The sequence below is a fragment of the Psammomys obesus genome, unplaced genomic scaffold, assembly GCF_907164565.1.
Source record: "Psammomys obesus unplaced genomic scaffold, mPsaObe1.curated_primary_1811, whole genome shotgun sequence".
Lineage (NCBI taxonomy): Eukaryota > Metazoa > Chordata > Mammalia > Rodentia > Muridae > Psammomys > Psammomys obesus.
Window position 1 is genome coordinate 495,264 of NW_026596036.1, and position 20,253 is coordinate 515,516.

General features: G+C 42.0%; 1 protein-coding gene, 1 pseudogene and 1 gene segment (V, D, J or C); 2 read left to right on the forward strand and 1 right to left on the reverse strand.

Moving 5' to 3' along the window:
• Window positions 1–5,585: 5,585 nt before the first annotated feature.
• LOC129687332 (olfactory receptor 10G2-like) lies at window positions 5,586–6,545 on the reverse strand. The gene has a single exon (XM_055621682.1). The coding sequence runs from the start codon at window positions 6,543–6,545 to the stop codon at window positions 5,586–5,588; it is 960 nt and encodes a 319-aa protein (XP_055477657.1).
• A 10,019-nt stretch (window positions 6,546–16,564) lies between these two features.
• On the forward strand, window positions 16,565–17,084 carry LOC129687348 (deoxyuridine 5'-triphosphate nucleotidohydrolase-like; annotated as a pseudogene).
• Window positions 17,085–18,651: 1,567 nt separating this feature from the next.
• LOC129687333 (T cell receptor alpha variable 1-2-like) lies at window positions 18,652–19,802 on the forward strand. The segment is given in 2 exon segments: window positions 18,652–18,847; window positions 19,426–19,802. Coding segments are annotated over 2 exon segments (573 nt in total).
• The last annotated feature ends 451 nt before the right edge of the window (window positions 19,803–20,253 follow it).

The following is a 20,253-nucleotide window of genomic DNA, read 5'->3' on the forward strand; positions in this document are numbered from 1 at the left end:
AGGTTGTGGAGAAAGGGGAACCCTTCTCCACTGCTGGTGGGAATGTAAACTTGTACGACCACTCTGGAAATCAATCTGGCGCTTTCTCAGGCAACTAGGAATAGCGCTTCCTCAAGATCCAGCCATACCACTCCTAGGCATATATCCAAAAGAGGCTCAAGTACACAATAAGGACATTTGCTCAACCATGTTTGTAGCAGCTTTATTTGTAATAGCCAGAAGCTGGAAACATCCCAGATGCCCCTCAACTGAAGAATGGATGCAGAAATTGTGATACATCTACACAATTTAGTATTACTCAGCAATGAAAAATAAGGAAATCATGAAATTTGCAGGTAAATGCTGGGACCTGAAAAGGATCATCCTGAGTGAGGTATCCCAGAAGCAGAAAGACACACACGGTATATACTCACTCATATAGACATATAATATAGGAAACCAAGTCTTTTATTCCTGTGGTGAGAGCTGTTTCTTTTGCTGTTTGAGGTCAAAGTGGTTGAATGCTCTTGTGTGGGATAAGGTAAGCTCTCCTTCCTCTCATAGGTGGTTCCTAGACCTTGCATGTGAGGTCCAGTAAACTGAGGAGGGTGACAATTACACTCAGATCAAAGGGCACCCAGGAAACACCAAGGTTCACCCCATGCCCTGCTTACACTCTTTGCTTTTATGTTCCTTGAAAAATATCTTTAAATCCTCCCTCAAGGCCATCCTGGTCTTGTCAGTATATGTGTGAATAAAGACACATTAAGGATTACAGGTGTTCAGGATCTCCTGCCAATCAAGGGCCTTGTGGAGACAATAACATTCCTGAAGTAGAGTTTGGTAACCTGGGTCACTTTTCAGTGGCTGTGTCTGATCCTCCTAATGCTCTGGGAACATGCTGTTTCTCTGTTGTTGCTGTCACCCCCATCTGTCTAATTTATTCATCATCATTCTCTAGTGTCTCACTTCACCCCCTGCGGGGGACTATGGCCTCTTCACATAATACTTCCTGGAATCACATTTACTACGGTCACTTGTTCTTCTATGTAGTAGTCCGAATGAAAGAAAAAGGCTTCCATAGGCTCATGTTTGAATATTTTGGTTCCCAGTTGGTGGAACTATTTAGAAAGGATTTGGAGGTGTGGCTTTGTGGCAGGAGGTGTGTCACTGGTGGTGGGCTTTGAGGTTTCAAGGCTTGTGCCATTCCCAGTTAGCTCTCTGCCTTCCCCTTGTTGATCAGGATGTGAGCTCAAAGCTGTTCTGCCACCATACCTTTGCTCCAACATCATGGAATCTCAGCCTCTGACATTTTAAACATTAAATGCTTTTTTAAAACGAGATGCCCTGGTCATGGTGTTTTGGCAGAGCAATAAAGAATAATTATTACAATCTTTTAGGACAACTCCTTCTTTACATTCCAGATAAGGAAGTTGACTATTTTAGCCACCACATATTAAATGTCATCCATATTTGAGAAACTTTATATTAGTTATTCTCAAATGGCTCTTAACAATTTCATGAATATCATTCCTTAGTTTATAAAGCAACCAAGACTCAGAAAAGCAAGCAAACAGGCAAACAGTGAGTCTGCCCAAGGACACATAGCTAGCTTTCGACAAGATCAAGTATCTGTTAATAGGCTCTAGAAAGTGTACTTTTTCGTCTCTCAGTTACCAGGTAGATAACTGGGCTACCTCACTGGAATGTGAGGTTGTTGAAGGAAAGCTTTCTTGCTGGCCAAACACTGTGGCATCAAGTGACCCACTGAAACTCCATATTCAGCACAAATTAATCTAGTGCTTTTAGATGATTGAAAATTATCTTAAAGTGAATGGAATAAAGGAGGAAGAAGGGAGGAGCTGAGGGAAAGGAAGTGATGTTTTATTTTGACTTTCTTCCTCTCTCCCTTATTTTCTTGTTTTTGAGACAGTCTCATGGTATGGCCAGGCTGACCTCACACACAGCAATAATACCAGGTGCTGGGATTATAGGCATATACTCCTGTGACCAGCTGACTCATTTCTTTCTTTAACAACAATTAAAAAACACTAGTTAATTAATGTATGCATGTTTAACAGGCACATATGTGCTCGAGTGTTGTGGCGTGCTTGTAGACGACATAGGAGAACTTGAAGTTGGTTCTCTCTTTCCATCACATGGGTCCAGAGATTGAACTCAGGTCATCAGTCTTAGTGGCAAACACCTTTTCCAGCTGAGACATGTCACCGGCCCTCACCACTTGCTTTATGTTGAGACTGAGTTCTTACCAAAAACCCTGGAATACAAAATCACTTGCTTCATTGATTAGTTTGGCATTTGTACATATGATTCTAAAAGCAGCTATGCTTTGTTGATGAATTTGTATATAATTTCAGTATCTTTAATCAACAATATGGCAGAATCTCTTTTTTCATTTTTTAATCTTTAATTTTTTTATTATTAATTACAGTTTATTTACTTTGTATCCCCCCTGTAGCTTCCTCCCTCATTCCCTCCCAATCCCTCTCTTCCTTTTCTCCACCTGTGCCCCTCCCCCAGTCCACTGATAAGGGATGTCCTCCTCCCCTTTCCTCTGATCCTAATCTATCAGGTCTCATCAGGAGTGGCGGCATTGTTTTCCTCTGTGGCCAGGTAAGGCTGCTCCCCTTTTAGGGGGAGGTGATTAGAGAGCAGGCCAATCAGTTCATGTCAGAGACAGTCCCTGCTCCATTACTATGTAACCCACTTGGACACTGAATTGCCATGGGCTACTTCTCTGCAGGGGTTCTAGGTTATCTCCCTGCATGGTACTTGGCTGGAGTATCAGTGTCAGAAAAGGCCCCTGTGGCACAACCTCTTAAGTGAGATGAAGAAACCTGTCATGACTTCTAGATTCTGTTCATTTATTGTTTGTGCTAAAGATTGAACTCAGACCCTCATCGATGCCGGGGAGGCACTTTGTTAACGAGCTGCTTCACCATCTTTTGGCATCTTTCTTAATATTTCTCAAATACAGTTGGTTTTTAAAAATTACTTAGATGTTTAAAGCTTGATACTCTCTTCTGAGGCTTCTTTTTTGACTGTGTCTGCTTCCTGATGTTATGGTCTTCCTGTAAAACATGGAATGGTGTTATAGTAACATATTTCTGTAGTTAAGAATTCTAAGTCTCTCCATGACATTGCTCACCCAAAGAAGTGAAATTTGCAGGTGAGAAAAAGCTTTTAAGTTATTCAACATGTGTTTAGAGTTCATGTAGTTGGATCTTTTTTGTTCAGTTTTTTTGGCTCGATTTCTAGCTTTTCCAGGTGAAAGTAAGGAATAACTGATTTTACTCTTAATTTTATTTTTGTTTTTTATTTATTTTAAAAGTTTACTCTTTGACATTTGCAGTCATGTATGTGTTATATTTTGATCACATTCAACAATATTATTCTTTTTTTTTAATCTCCTAAGTTCCTCTGAAATGCTTCTTTTATTCTCCTACTTTCTGAATTTAATAAGGGATGCTTACATGAGCATGAATGTAGGGCTATTCACAGCTTACCAATAACTACACCATCAAAGAAAAATGGCTGTCCTTTCTCAAGCAGCCATCATCTGCCAAAAACTATCCATACAGGGTTGGAGCTTCATGACCTTTCCTCCCAGCTTAGTCTCTGGGTACAATGGTTCTGTCATATCCAGAAGACTGCATCTCACAGTACTCTTTTCCATTCTCTAGCTCTGACTTTTTTTTTTTTTTATCTCTTCTTCTATGTACTTGAGCCTTGCATAGGTGGTGGTGGTGATATTAGATGTCCAATTAGAACCCAATACTCAACAGTTAGTTATTCTCAGTGCTTTGGTCAATTATGAAGCTTTATATTGACAGTTGCCCACTGCACACAGAAGCTTCTTTGACTGAGCACGAATCTATAGATATAAACATAAATATTTAGCAGTCAGTTTGATAACATGTCCGTTTAGCAAAACAATAGTAGTAGGTTCTCCTTCAGGACCTATGATCTTTCTGGCTTTAGTCCAGGATTACAGTACCAGCTATGAGTTCTTTCCTGTGGAACAATGCTCAAATCTAGTCATAAATTAACCCCACAGCAGCCATGCCACTGTCTTGCCAAGAGGGCAGGATGGCTTTATTTTGTTCATTTGAAATATTTATTTAATTTTTAATTTTGACTATGCATGTGTGTCTGTGCATATATGGGTATATGCGTATGAGCGTGAATGCCTGCAGGGATCAGAAGAGGATGTCAGATCTCTTGGAGCTTGAGTTACAGGTGGTTGTGAGAAACCCAAGATGTCTGCTGACAGCCAAACTCACTTCCTCTGCAAGGGCAACGTGAGCCCTTAACTACTGTGCCATCTCCCCACCATGATGTCTTAATTTTTTAAATCAACATTTCAGGACACTCTTTGCCAGCAGTGTTCTGATTTGGACAAAAAAAATTGAATTCGATTACTAGTTATTAGAGATGAGAAATGAGTACAAACAGAAGGAAGGCCATATCTGTCATGAGACTCTCATAGATCTGTCATATATGACAGATGGTCACAAAAAGAACTGTGGTAACTGGGCATGATGGCTTATGCTTATAACCCCTAGCACTAGAGAGGCTAAGGCTGGTGGATTGCTGTTTGTGGCTTCATACTTACTATGTTTCCCAGGGTGGCCTTTAACTCCTGACCCTCCTGCTTAGTCTCCTGAGTCCTAGGATCATAGTCCTGCACTAGCGTGCTTGGAAGAAAACTAAATTTGATCGTGGTATAAATGAGGAGTAAAGGGAGATATGACTAGTTAGGAATGGGTTTGGTATATAAGCAAGGAGATGGTAAGCAACAGAAAGGAGCTATTAATGATTACCCTAGTTGGATTTCTGTTGCTGTGGTAACAGACTAACTAACCGGACACAAGTCATAGGAGGAAATCATTTATTTGGCTTACAGCTTGTCCATCATCATGGGAAGCTAAGGCAGGAACTCACGGTAGGCACGTGGAGGCAAAGACCCGAAGCAGAGAACACGGGGGAGTGCTGCTTACTGGCTTGCTCAGTTAGCTTCCTTAGCAAGTAGGATCACTTGCTCAGGGGTGTCACTGCCTACAGTGGGCTAGGCCTTTGTTCACTAATTTTCAGTCAAGAAAGTACCTCACAGACATGTCCACAAGCCAATCTGATAGAAACAATTCTTCAGTAGAGGCTTCCTACTCTTATGTGTGTCGTGTCCAAAAAAATTAACTATCCAAATGTTTCAGGATTTTCAAATTCAACTACTTGGTAAATATACCATGGACAAGCAAAACCTACAGAAATTTGAGAGGCTGATTAAGGGCAAAGGCAGTGAAAACAGGAGTTGAGTTTGCATTATTTTAAATTTTCCTTTCAAAGCTTTTGGGGTAATGATGTACCTGCTAAGAGGTAGCTACATTAGTGTCTGCCTCAGTCTTTCACAAAGTGTTTCCTCCTCTCAAGAGGTTGCTAGAGACAGTAAAAGTCTTGTGTCCATTTATTTCTAAATTAAAGTCAGTTCAGTTTAAACTATTATCTTTGTTGAGCATTTGTCCCATGAGAAGCAGGAGTTAAAAACACAGCAGTGATGGTGGTGTGTGTGGTCCCTGAGCCAGTAGCTACTTTTTCTCTCCATCCACACTCCCTCTACCTGCTCTAAGCCTCTTCAGGGCAGACTTCACTTCCTGGTTCCTCAGAGTGTAGATGAGGGGATTGAGTAATGGGGTGACAACAGTGTAAAACACAGCAACTGCTCCATCCAAGGGGCTCTTGGATCCTGCCCGAAGGTAGATGAAAATGCAGGGGACATAGTAGACTGTGACCACGGTGAGATGGGAGCCACAGGTGGAGAAGGCACGCCTCCTCCCATCAGCAGTGCGTATCTTCAGGATGGCATGGACTATGTTGGCATAGGAGAGCAGAATCAGCATGAAGCAACTGGCAGCCACTACCCCAATGTCCACAAAGGTCACAAGTTCATTGATTGTTGTGTCAGCACAGGCCAGTCTCAACACTGCAGGAATGTCACAGATGAAATAATCTATTTGGTTGGGTCCACAGTAGGGCAATCGGAAGGTCAGAGTGGCTTGAATAGACCCATGGATGGAGCCTGCCACCCAAGCTCCAGCCACTAAGGTTGTGCATAGTCTCCCATTCATGAGCACTGGGTAGCGCAGAGGCTGGCATATTGCCAGGTACCTGTCATAGGCCATCAGTGTGTAGAGGAAGCACTGAGTGCTGCCTAGGAAGTGGAAGAAATAGAGTTGAGCTACACAGCCACCAAATGGGATAGTCTTGCTGGCGGGAGTGAAGTTTAAAATAAGTCGAGGAGCAATGACTGAGGAGAGCCACATGTCCAGGAAAGAGAGCACACCCAGAAGAATGTACATGGGGTGGGCATGCAGCTTGGGGTCAGCCCACACAGTGAGCAGAATGAGCAGATTCCCCAGTTGTGTGAGGATGTAGATGAGGAAGAAGACCAGGAAGAGGAAGGTTCTCAGATTTGGGGGGTGAGCCAAGCCCAGGAGAATGAAATCTGTCACCACAGTGTCCAGTGATATGTTTCTGTTTCTTCTCATGTCTTAGTCTGTTAAGATGAATCACAAAGTTAGAGAGGGGGATTACGATATAGGAAGAAGGTAAGGTAATGCTTTTGCAATCCAATTAAAAAATGGGGTATGGAGCTAAAGAGAGAATTCTCTGTAGAAGAATATAGAATGAAATTGAAGCACTTAAAAAAAATGCTCAACATCCTTAGCCATCATGGAGATGGAAATCAAAACGACCCTGAGATTTCACCTTACACCCATCAGAATGGCTAAGATCAAAAACTCAAGTGACAACACATGCTAGAGAGGTTGTGGAGGAAAGGGAACTCTCCTCCATTGCTGGTGGGAATGTAAACTTGTACAACCACTATGGAAATCAATCTGGCACTTTCTCAGACAATTAGGAATAGTGCTTCTCCGAGATCCAGCTATACCACTCCTAGGCATATATCCAAAAGATTCTCAAGTACACAACAAAGACATTTGCTCAATCATGTTCATAGCAGCTTTATTTGTAATAGCCAGAACTGGAAACAACCCAGATATCCCTCAATGGAGGAATGGATACAGAATTGTGGCACCTTTATACAATGGAATACTACTCAGCAATTAAAAACAAAGAAATCATGAAATTTGCAGGCAAATGGTGGGAACTAGAAAAGATCATCCTGAGTGAGCTATCCCAGAAGCAGAAAGACACACATGGTATATACTCACTTATAAGTGGATACTAGACCTATAAGATAGGATTAACATCCTGAAATCTGTACACCTAAAGAAGCTAAACAAGAAAGAGGATCCAGGGTAAGATGATCAATCTTCACTTAGAAAGACAAATGGGCAGAAAGAAGGAGAGGAGGACCTCCCCTATCAGTGGATTTGGGGAGGGGCATGCATGCAGAAAGGGGGGGAGGGTGGGACCGGGAGGGGAGGTAGGAGGGGCTTATGGGGGGATGCAAAATGAATAAAGTGTAATTAATAAAAAAAATAAAAAAAAGAAAGACAAATGGGATGGACATTGGAAGGAGGAGAAAACAAGTAACAGGACAGGAGCCTACCAAAAAGAACCTCTGAAAGACTCTACCTAGCAGTATATCAAAGCAGATTCTGAGACTCAACCAAACCTGGATAGAGTGTAGGGAATCATATGAAAGAGGGGGGAGTTAGTATGACCTGGAGAGGACATGAGCTCCACAAGGACCAAATATATCTGGGCACAGGGGTCTTTTCTGATACTGTTTCTCCAACCAAGGACTATGCATGGATATAACCTAGAACCCCTGCTCGGATGTAGCCCATGGCAGCTCAGTATCCAAGTGGGTTTCCTAGTAAGGGGAACAGGAACTGTCTCTTACATGAACTCAATGGCTGGCTCTTTGACCTCCTCTGCCACCCTGAGGGAGGAGCAGCCTTGCTAGGCCACAGAGGAGGACATTGCAGCCAGTCCTGAAGAGACCTGATAAGGTAGGGTCAGATGGAAGGGGAGGAGGACCTCCTCTATCAGTGGACTTAGAGAAGGGCAGGGAGGAGATGAGGGAGGGAGAGTGGATTTGGGAGGGAAAGAAGGAGGGGGCTGCAGCTGGGATACAAAGTAAATAAACTGTAACTAATATAAAAAATAAAAATTTAATTAAAAAAAACAAAGTGAATAAATTGTAATAAATAAAAAATATATAAAAGATAATGCTTTTGTTTGATGATTAGTGGCTAACATGCATAAAATTGTTTTGAAAGATGAGTTAGGATCATCTATTAGGTATTTAGGTTTATGTAGAAAAATGAACAACCTAGGGGCTGGCTGTTTTGGTAGATGTATGGAACTCCCTGCCAGTGAGAGGCACAGTATTGTACAGATGAAGGAAGAGGAGAAACTATGAGCCGTAGGATGGAGCGATAACTTTAGTCAGAAGGGATTTTAATGAAGGCAGGCTACAGCAAATGCAGGACAGAGTGGAGCTAATATCCTATGAGCACATGTGCTTTCTCCCGTACTTGATCTCCCTGCAATGCTGCCTCCTTGCCTTCTGCTAAGACTCACACATACCCACCATAGCATGCAAAATATGCAATGTTTCTCCACCCCTTCTTCACCACCTTATCAGCCCCCACTTAGTGTCCGGTCAGTGCACGTGACTCTGAAGGCTTTCCTGAAGTGTGCTCTGGCACTCCTTCAGCTGCCCTGTCACTTATCTCTTCCCTGGGTAGGCCTCTCTCTTCCCTGTAGCCTTGCCCAGGGGCCATTGCCTTCAAGAATTCTTTTCTGATTCTTGAGGACCACATACACTTCTTCAATCACTATCTTACTCTATTTACAGTGTCTGATTTCTTACCAATCTTTCCATTAGTCACTTTCTAGTGCATTAAAAGTGATATATAATTTGATCATGCTTGTTGGACCCTAGACTCTTTCAGACCAAACTCAGTCTTTGCTATTATACAGTATGGATCTAGTTTCCTTATAACAAACTCCAGAGATCACCCATGTTCTATATTATTTCAGAACGTCATTTGGTTTTATTGATTGATTTATATGTCCATTGGTTAAGATTGAAATTTGTAAAATACAGAACTGCAAAGGAGTTTTCATTGTATTAAAAGCACTGACCAATATATGGTTGTTAGCAAGCCTGTGCATGCATATACATACAGGTTTCAGTACACCATCCAGCAACTCTCCCTAAACCTCCTTAGAGATTCGCAGTGCTCGAATGAACCCGATGACCAGGAAACTAGGGAAATGCTTTAACGTCTGCTTCTTGTTTACCAGAAAGCCTCCACCAAGTTTCTACCGTAATGATTCTCCCAGGTACACAGGGCCAAGCAGACATGGACTGAACTGTGAGTCAACATAGATCTTTCCTCTCTTAAAACAAACAAACAAAACAACAACAAACAAACCAACTGACCAAACAAACCAAAATAAAAAAAACAATGAGCAAAAAGGAATGACTTGTTCATTTCATTCTTTTTGCTGAATGAAGATTTTCTTCTTATCCCAGGGTTTGAAATGCATTCATCTGCTATCTAACCATAAAGTATCTGTAATTTTGTGACTATTTTTTAGGAAGCAATTAAACTGTAGCCATGTTAAACCATTTAGCTCTCATCAGAAACTCACGAATGGGGTGGCAAGATGGTGTGGCAGGAAAGGGTTCTTGCTGACAGGCCCGACAGCTTGAGGTCAATTCCACACAGAAGGAAAGAACCAACTCTTGAAAGTTGTCTTCTGATCACCACACCCATGCTTGTGTGTGTGCATATGTATACACACACACACGCACACACACACATGCATGCACATGCATACATGCACTCTCTCCAAATAGGTTTTTATCGTATTCTCTAAGACGACAATTCCTATGTTAAAGTATTGTCCCTGATGATGGCGATGATGATAATGAATATTCGTAGCCTCTCAGGATTCTGAGGGAATGCCAAGCACACTCTTTGCTAACAAAGATAGAACCAGATTTTCACTGCCTAAGCTTCAGGAGTGTTTGAGGACGGATAAAAAGACTAATTCAATTTTGGAGCTGTAATATAAAAATTAGAAATAATTGGGGCTAAAATTATGCATAAATATTAATTATGAGCAAAGCAATTTTCTCTTCCGTACAGACATAGAATACCAGTGTGCTTCTGCTTCAGCTTTTGATATCTTCATGATATTTTATGAAAGTCCAAGTTTCTATATCAAATTAGAGCTGCTCCGCTGGAGTGGTAATTTGGAGCTGTCTCCTAAGGCATACTTACATACAGTGAGTAGGCTTCCTAACTGGTCTATACTACCAGTCTGTTCTTTACACTGTTGTACGTAAGTATGGGTTCTTTGTTCCTGGGTTCCTGCTGGAAGAAATCTCTCCTCATTACTCAGGTGCTGGGTGCTCTGCTTTTTAGGACCTAGGAAATTGGCATAGGGCCCAGCTGGCACACCTAAAGGCAGCATCTGTCTCTAGACAGGTATGCGGATACTGCAGTTTTAATAAAGGGTGGTTAAAAACCCGGGGTACGGTGTTCAGGAGCTGTACAAGAACATGCTCTGGATTTTCCAGACATGGGTTTTTAGAACAATAGAGCATGTTTTTTGCCAAATATGTGGGCCTGATAGTGAGAGTAGAACAGGCCAGGCCAGCTTAAGGAAGCAAAGAGACTACCCAGCATCCTCCTGCATCCCCCCCCCACCCCCTTTGAGACAGGGTTTCTCTGTGTAGCCTTGGCTGTCCTGGACTTGCTTTATAGACCAGGCTGGCCTTGAACTCACAGAGATCTTCCTGCCTCTGCCTCCCTGAATGTTGGGATTATAGGCCTGTGTCACCACCCCCGCTGCCTTCCCAATATTTAGCTTTCTATGTTATCTTGTTGAAACTTTTAAAAAAGTTGCAAATAATTTGAGTATAACAACGCTGGCTGATTAAATAACGAAGGTATTTTTAAAAAAATCCAAATATTTGTCTGTATCTGATAATGATAACATCTTATAATATAGTCAGAATCTAACCAAAGCCCATAAAAATACTGAAAGGTTAAAATTTAATATAAGACAATAGCAAAATAAGACTCCAGTGACATCAGAGACTTAACGATTCCTCTCTGAAAAGCAATTGTAGTAAGAGTTGCAGGGAAGGGCTGAGAGGATGGATGAGGCAGTGCCTTTGGGAAGGTAAGAACGTGAGGGATAGGGACACGTTACAGAGACCTCTGATGTCTTGGGACCCCAGGATGAGCTGCTTTGTATGTATCCTGGACCTAGGTCAGGCTTCTCTGATCTGCGCACATTTCCTGGAGAAGCTCAAAGGGTATAAAGCAGTTCTCTGCCAATGTGAAACCCTGGATTTCTACAGTGACCCTTGGGATCTGGTGTACTAGGAAACAGGTGTGAAATTCTGAAGATGGGAAGGAAAACTGGCTGAGTGCTGTGTTGGATATACTCAGAGGACTTCTATTTATCTTGGAGGAAAATGTCCAGTCTAAATCTGTTTCTGGCAAGGATGTTTATCTTCTTCCCCCTTCATCCAGTTAGCTGTCCTGGAAAGGACGGGCAGGTCAAAGAGAATGTACAGTATGTAGGCTATCCTGGACACATTTAAGCACATCACAGAGTAATTTTTTTGTCCTTTACCAAAGGCTGAGTGAAAAAGAGATTACTTAGGAAAGGTTAGCCCCTCTTCCCGGGAGGGGAAAGGTGTATCTAGCCCATCTTTGTTTCTGCATAACTAACACTACCTTTTCCTGACCCGTCCCCTGTGTTTGCTTTTCTTTGTCATCATAATAAAAAGAGAAAATAAAAAGGATATTAAGTTTTTTTGAGTCCTCTCCTTAAGTTTATAAAGGTCAAATGTATCCTAGTAGTTTGGGAAATTTCCAGAAAGAAATGGAAAGAAGAGACTAACATTTAGACAATATGACCAAGTCTCCAAGCTGCAGGCTAGTTGTGTTCTCTTGAGCGGAATGCTTTCCCACACCGTTTTCTCTTAGACTCACGTGTATAGAGCTGCAGAATTGGCTGGCTGTCCCTGAGTGGACTTGTCCTGCAGAAACAGAGATGATGTCCAGAGGCTCTGTACAAGCCCGTGGTACAGAGCGCCTCTCTCTGTTTTTTAAAAAGGATTTAGCATTCTTTTCAGGAGTTTACCCTGCAGGCAAGTGCCTTTCAGGGCTCTTTGGTGAATTCAACTTCTATATCTCAGGTCATATTTTGTATCAGTGTTCGTCATGTTGCTTCTTCTAGCTCTGATTAAAAGGGGGTAAAAAAGAAGCACTGCCTAGAGATTTGAAGCAGAATCCTGACCTCAAGGGAGATCCTACTTCAAAGTATTCCGCTAATGAGGCCTCCCTGCTGGATCCTCATTATTTTGTGTTGAGAGAGATTGGGCAACACGAACAACAGATCTCTGAAAAGGGAGCTATGGAGAATCTCAGTATGTTTTCTGTGACTGCTGACTTCTTAATGGTGTTTGAGCATCTCCATTTATCCCCTTGTTCCTCAAATACTCATCCTGCTCTGGCTACCCCCTGCTTCCTTTTAGGTTGCCATGGAGTCAAGTGGCTTAAACCTCCCTTGACCTTCCTCTTCCTCTATTTTAGTCTTCTTGGTTGCCTTTAATGTGATTGGACATATTGTATTTGCTCATCTGCTGTTTGTCGACCTTCCCTGGACTTTGGGCTTCATGATAATACTTTGGCTCACTGTGGAATCCCTGGCACCATCATGCTTAGCATGTAGTGGGCCATCAATAGATATTTTTAATGAATGCCATGGGCAGAAAAACATAAAGCTGTGGTTTCAAATATGAGCCTCACATATAAAGTTACCTGGAGTAGGGCTGAGGAGATGGCTTAGAGTGTGTAAGTGCTGGCTCCATTCGCATAAGGACACATACCTCAAGTGAGGTATCCCATGAACTTGACCGGAACTGTACCCAGTCTTCCAATGAAAGACCTGGAGTTAAGAACAAGATTCTCCACTACAAAGGTACTGTGAGGGACAAGACAAGTTTCCAGGAGCTGCAAAGAAGTATGGAGAGACTCAAGGGTGGTCAGTACAGACAGCATTCAGCTGATGCGTGCACATCCAACCCTCCCTCCTTAATATTCACCCCTCTATTTCACAGACGCCAATTTAGCAGACCAGCTCATTCCTGCTCCATCTCCCTCCTCCCACTCCAGTCTCTCCTCTTTTTTATATTCCTCTCCTAAAGAATGTAGACTGGCCTTGTCTGTGTGATCTCTGTGTCCCAGTCTGTGGAGATTGGGGAATTTTCTGATTGCAATTTAATGAAAGGGGATAATAGAACACAAGTGACATAAAAGAAGATGAGGGGATAGAATCAGGCATGCTGGGGTTGGGGATAGAAGAGGGTAGGTTGTGTATTCATAAGGACATATGAATAAACTTTATGGAAACCCACTAGTTTGTAAGATAATTGAGAATATTATATATATACAAGTGCATATGTAAATGACTAGTCAGGGAGGCTCTTAAACAACACAGAGTATCATTGGTTGCCCTTCATAACTAGATGGTAAGAGCGTATTGCTGAAGATGGTATTCACTTTGGACACAAAACATGCAAATATCAACCTCGAACTGACTAGGGAATTCTGACTATATACATAGAGGAAAACAAAACTATACTCTATCTCTCACTCTATATGAAATAAGTTCCAATTGCATCTTCATATCCTTAACAGAAGTCCTGAAAGGAAAAAATTAATGAGATGAACAAACAGCTCTCAAAGGAAGATATACAAATGGCCATTAAATATTTTGAAGCATTCTTAGCCTCAGGAAAATGACAATTACAATACTCTAAGTCAGAGTACCCCAGTCAGAGACTACCATTACAAAGACCAAAAAAAAAAAAAAAAAAAAAAAAAAGCCAGGCATGGTGGTACATGTCTTTAATTCCTATTCTGGGAAGGCAGAGACAGATGGATCTCTGAGTTCAAGGCCAGCCTGGTCTACAGACTGAGTTTCAGGACAGCCAAGGCTGTTATACAGAGAAACCCTGTCTTGAAAACAAAACAACAACAACAAAACCCAAATAACAAATGTTGACATGGATGTGAGGAAAGAGGAAATCTTCTTCACTGCTTATGTAAATGCATATTTGTGCAGTGAGTATGGAAACCATTATTGAGAAACAGTTATTGAGAATTTTCATATGACCCAGCTGTAGTGGAAATTTTGGTTTCTTTAAAAAACTCAATTATGTTATGTAAACAATTTTTAAAAATGATTACATTTTATTCACTTTGTATCCCAGCTGAAGCCGTGACCCTCCTCCCCTCCCAATCCTGTCCTCCTTCCTTCCGTTAAGGGACTGACTTAGTTCATTCACACCTGATGTTTGTCTCAAAGAGGGGCATTGTCTTTGCCAGCTGGAGATGGTTTAACTCTGAGAGGAGTCTGAGAGGGCATAAATACCAGAGCACAGAGAGTGGAAGGATTGCTTCAAGGAGATGGAAAAAGAATGCTGCTTTTCATCCTGCTACATTTGCCCTTTGCTGTTGCTGGATTGCTAGATATCCTGGCAACTGAGGTTGGTGTTTTCTCAAAGAATCCAAAGACCCTAATCAGCATTAACTAAGTCAAAAGAGGTCTACATTCCCTGTCCCTTTCAACGTTCTTTCTCTCCTACTTAGTGTTGGAGGGTTGGTGGAAAGAAGGTAGAGGCATAAGGAATCCCAAATAAAATAGAGTTTAAAAAGTAGCGCCTATGCTGCTGGGCATGGTGACATGCATCTTTAAAATCAGCACTCAGGTAGGCAGAGGCAGGCAGATCCCTGTGAATTTGAGGTCAACCGGATCTACAAAGTGAGTCCAGAACGGCCAAGGCTACACAGAGAAACCTTGTCTCGAAAAAAGAAAAAAAGATAACACCTACACCCTGGGACTAAAACAAAAACATGTTTACAATAACATAACAGTTTTTAAAGACACCAAAACTTCAACTACATATGTGTATCCTTGCTTACCTATTCATTTATAGGTAAGTGTGTATAGAGTCTAGGAAACAAGAAAGGTGACTGTGGAAGTGAAAAAAAAGGAGGATTTAAGGGCAGCATGTAGAAAGGGCAATAGAATACATTCAACAACAAAGGGAAAAGGTGGAATACTGTGGGCAGAACTGTATAAGCAAGGACAGGGAACTGGAACAGGGAGATGTGGAGGGAAGTTGGGGGTCAAAGTAAGTTTGTATAAAAATGTGACAAGGAAACCTATTATTTTGCAAGCCAATAAGAAAATAAAATGAAGATTAGAAAAAGTTAAGTTTTATGTTATAAGTAATACTGGAGAGTTGGTTGGAAATGAAGAAATAAGTCTTGGAGTAGGGTATTAGCTGTAGGAGACTCCACAGTAAAATGACGGGAGGTCTGTGAGACCTGAATGGCTTCTAAAGGCTCTTCCAATTCTAATTAGGAAGAAGATGCTTAGAGTTTGGTGAGGTGGTGGGGACGCATATGCATGTGTATAAAACTGCGGTGTTTTATATACATGCATAGTATACATCACCAAAAGATGACAGCATTATCTTTATTTTCAAAATCTTTCCCACATTTATTTATTGATCGATTGACAGTGACATTATGTATAAAATGTGTTGTGGCTGTATCCACCTCCAATCACCCTCTTGTGTCCCCTTCCACTCTCATTGATTCCGTTCTTTCCAGTGAGTCCCACTCCCCTCTTTATGAGGGCCTTGCTCAGGCAGCCACACCTGCTGTGTGTTCATGATTGCAATAGCCCTGCCATATCCAGAAGATGGTGTTTCCAGCTCCTTTCCATTCTCTACCTCTGACAATCTGTCCTCCTTCTCTTCTGTGTTGCTCTCTGAGCCTGGGAATGTATGACGTAGATGTGCTATTTAGGGCTGAGTACTCAGTATACTTACTCTCAACACACTGACCGGTTGTGACTATCTGTATTAACTATTACCCCTGCAGAAAGAAACTTCCCTGGCCTAAACCGTGAGCAGCTCTAGTCTGTGGGCATGGATATTTAGGAAATATTTCATCTCTTAGTTAGAGTTTTTATTACTGTGAATGACACCCTGACCACAGCAACTCGTGTAAAAGAAAACATTTAATTGGGGCTGGCTTACAGTTCAGAGGTTTAGTTCATTATCATCATGGAGGGAAGCATGGTGGCATGCAGGCAGACATGGTGCTAGAGAAGGAGTGGAGAGTTCTATGTCTGGATCAGCAGGCAGCAGGAACAAAGAGAGAGACACTGGGCCTGGCTTGAGCATCTGAGACCTCAAAGACTATTCCCGGTGTCACACTTTCTTCAACAAGGCAATACTTCCCAATAGTGCCACTTTCTATGGGCCCATAGGGGCCATTCATTCAAATCACCCAAGTTTGTCTATATGTCTACTTAGCAAAATATCAGTATTACGTTCTCCCCAAGGGCCTGTGGTCTCCTCAGTGATAAGCTTTTAACCAGGTTTATAGGACCAAGTGTGTGTTCACTTTCCTGGAGTGGACATAAGATCCAATTAGAAAGTTGTTGGTTGGCCGAATCCCGCCGTCCTGCGTCTGCAGCCATGCCCTGCTCGGAAGACGCGGGGGCCGCCTCAGTCAGCAAGCGTGCTCGGGCGGAGGATGGCGCTCGGCTGCGCTTCGTGCGGCTCTCGGAGCATGCCACGGCGCCCACCGGCGGGTCCGCGCGCGCCGTGGGCTACGACCTGCACAGTGCTTATGATTATACCATACCACCCATGGAGAAAGCCATTGTGAAAACAGACACTCAGATAGCTGTTCCGTCTGGGTGCTATGGAAGAGTAGCTCCACGATCTGGCTTGGCTGTAAAGCACTTCATAGATGTAGGAGCTGGTGTCATAGAGGAAGATTACAAAGGAAATGTTGGTGTTGTGCTGTTTAATTTTGGAAAAGAGAAGTTTGAAGTAAAAAAAGGTGATTGAGTTGCGCAACTCATTTGTGAACGGATTTTTTTATACAGACTTAGAAGAAGTTCAAACACTGGATGACACCGAAAGGGGCACAGGAGGTTTTGGCTCCACGGGAAGGAATTAAAAGTTTGCTTGAAAATATTTGCTGTTTCAGCGCTGTAAACAGGAGCTTAAATTTTGGCAGTATTTCTTGTTCTAGGCTGCAGGAAAGGACCCTGTTAGTACCCCTTTGGAACTGCTCTGTCTCTGCAGTTGATGGTTGTAAATCTATTGAGGATGGCATTGATATGCAGATTTCGCAAAATGAAGTGTACAAGTAGATTTTTTTTGTTTTATTCCTTAAACTAGAGTCTTCAAGTGGTTTTGCTCTCTTGCTGTATCAGTTGTAACTTTTTTCTGTAATAAAGTTGAAGTCTTTAGCAAAAAAAAAAAAAAAAAAAAAAAAAAAAAAAAAAAAGAAAGTTGGTGGCTAGCCCATAGTAGTCATGGCACTATTTTTCCAGTGGGCAGATATTTCCTGGTAGGTCAGAATATTAGCATACAATATCCACCAGCCATCACCATGTTTAATAAAGCCATGGATTCTTTCTGCTTTATGGTGGGAGTATACGAGAAGTGAATCCAAACAATCCATGATGGAAATAGTAAGAATATCACGTGTTGATCCAGACATAGAGGCAAATGTCTGTAATACCCAACGCTTGGGAGGATGTGATGCTGAGGTCAGCCTGGGCTACACAGCTAGGTTTGTTCCAGTACCAAACCAAATCACAACTAGACAAAACTAAACAAACAAACAACCCAACAATAGAAGAAAAGATGCTATATGGAAGACATTAACTTGAGAAAAACAATGTTTTTTTTTTTTTTAAATACAGGGTCTTATGTATCCCAAACTGGCCTTGAACTTTCTATGTACCCAAAGATGATTTTGCGTTCCTGATACTCCTTTCCCAACTCCTACATATTGGGAGCAGACACACCACAACACGCAGCATTAACTGCCACTTTTAACACTTGGCAAGGAGGTTGAAATACAGGATTCTTTTTGAATGTGCTCACCCAACATATTTTTTTAGCCCAGTCTTCCACTTCTTGCCCTCTTCCTTTTCTGTTTTTCAAGGTTTTGTGTTACTGTGCAAAAATAATAACAAAACAGAGATATTTAAGAAAGTGTAGACATTTCATCCATTCTTTTTTTTTCTTTTTTTAATTCTAGGCTTTTGAAATAATGAATAGCAGTAGTTTAATTTTTCACTTCTACCGTATTCAGGCATATATTCGCACATAGAGAATTACATCATCTATTTATTTTCTGCCACAAACGACAATGATGATGATAGCAGTGTGCCCACACTGTGTGTGTAATGTAGAACCTTTAACGCCTTGTATTTTCTTTCCTTCCATTTTGGGAAGAGAAACTTAGGATAGGGCAACTGGTCTCTTCAGCTCTTGTATTATGTTCTTGTTGTTCTGCTTTTCCTTCTTTTTGAGACAGGGTCTTGCTAGATATCCCAGACTGGTGCGGAGCACAGAATGCTCCTAGGCCTTTCAAGTGCTAGTGTACTGCCTCTCACAGCTATCTTTGTTCTTTACAGTCAATACTGCTGTGTAAGCTCCATCAAAGTCACGTGGGTCAAACCCTACGGAGCAGTCAGAAGACAGTCTTCAGAAGGGACTCCTGAGTTCAAAGGGACCTCCCCAGCTGTCCCTAAGGCAGCATGAAGATAACCGTCAGAAAAGGACATCCTTTCCTTGCTTCTGTGGCTTTGCATCCAGGACGAACCTCTTCCCCACCTACACAGGGTTTTCTTCCTGAAGCTGCTGGCACTCAGGAACTGGGGACTCAGTGCCAGGTTGGCCGTGTCCTGCTGCAGATGTGGGGACTTGTTCTCTGTCTCTTCCTGATGGTGGGAGGTGAGCACCAACCTAATAGAGAACATGGCAGGGAGTTTCCAAAGTAATTTTCCTTCAGCCAAATGATTGCACCTTTTATAATGAAAAAGTCTTTGCTGATAGATGTTTTCTTTTTGTCTGTTTTTGAGACAGGGTTTCTCTGTGTAGCCCTGGCTGTCCTGGAACTCACTCTGTAGATCAGGCTGGCCTTGAACCCAGGGATTGCCTAAATCTGTTTCCTAAGTGCTGGGATTAAAGGCATGTGCCACCACACCTGGCTTCATTTTTTTTAAAAATTATTTTTAAAGAAAGTTATACTTACTTATGGTGATAGATATTTTCTTATGAGGTACCCACTGTTATTGGCCTTCTAAATAATGAACATTGCTGCTCTTCCCATTGCTGCTGCTATTTCTGATACTCATTGTTTTTCTTAATAACTTTCTGTTTCTAGAAATTTTCTTGGACAACATGGAAGCATGATATTATTTTATTAATTCTTTAATTTTTTTAAATTTTTAGAATTTTATGCACGTATAATCTGGTCACAGCATCTTCGCCCTCCCTTGCCCTTTCCTAACTTTCCCCATGTTTCATAGGTGCTTCAGGACAAGGCGTGGAGCAGCCTGCCACGTTGATGTCTGTGGAAGGCTCCTTTGTTCAGATCAACTGCACGTACAGCACGTCAGGGTTCAATGGGTTATCCTGGTACCAGCAACGCGAAGGCCGAGCGCCTATATTTCTCTCTTACGCGGTTCTGGATGGTTTGAAGGACAGTGGGCCTTTTTCCACATTCCTGAGGCGCTCAGATGGGTACAGTTACCTCCTTCTGACAGAGCTCCAGATCAAAGACACCGCCTCCTACCTCTGTGCTGTGAGGGACACGGTGACTGTGACGCCTCTGCAGCTGCACAAAAATTCAAAGGGGGCCACAGCAGGGGAGGGGTTACATTTCCTTAGTGTGTGCTTGCTGTGAATCAAGGCTGGGTCCCTTGGAAACAGCCTGGATTTGAGTTTGCCGCTTTCTATCCCGGTGGGTTTAAGCAAGCTACTTTAACATAATTTTTACATGTACTGATTGTTTTTTTTTTTTTTTTTTTTTTGTTTTTTTTTTTTTTTTCTTTTTGTTGTTGTTGCTGTTAGTTTAGTTTTCTCATGTATACAATGAGGCTAGGAACACTCAGAATGCGTTTTATAAAGTTTCAGTTTTGGGGGCTGGAGAGATGGCTCAGGGTGTTAAGAGCACTGGCTGCTCTTCCATAGGTCCTGAGTTCAATTCCCAGCAACCACATGGTGGCTCTCAACCATCTATAATGATATCTGGTGTCCTCTTCTGGGCTGCAGGCATACAGGCAGGCAGAACACTGTAAACATAATAAATAAATAAAATCTTAAAAAATAGTTTCGTTTCTTTATAAAGTTGAAGG

Coding starts and splice junctions, on each gene's coding strand:
- LOC129687332 (XM_055621682.1), bottom strand. CDS start 6,545: ATGAGAAGAAACAGAAACATATCACTGGACACTGTGGTGACAGATTTC.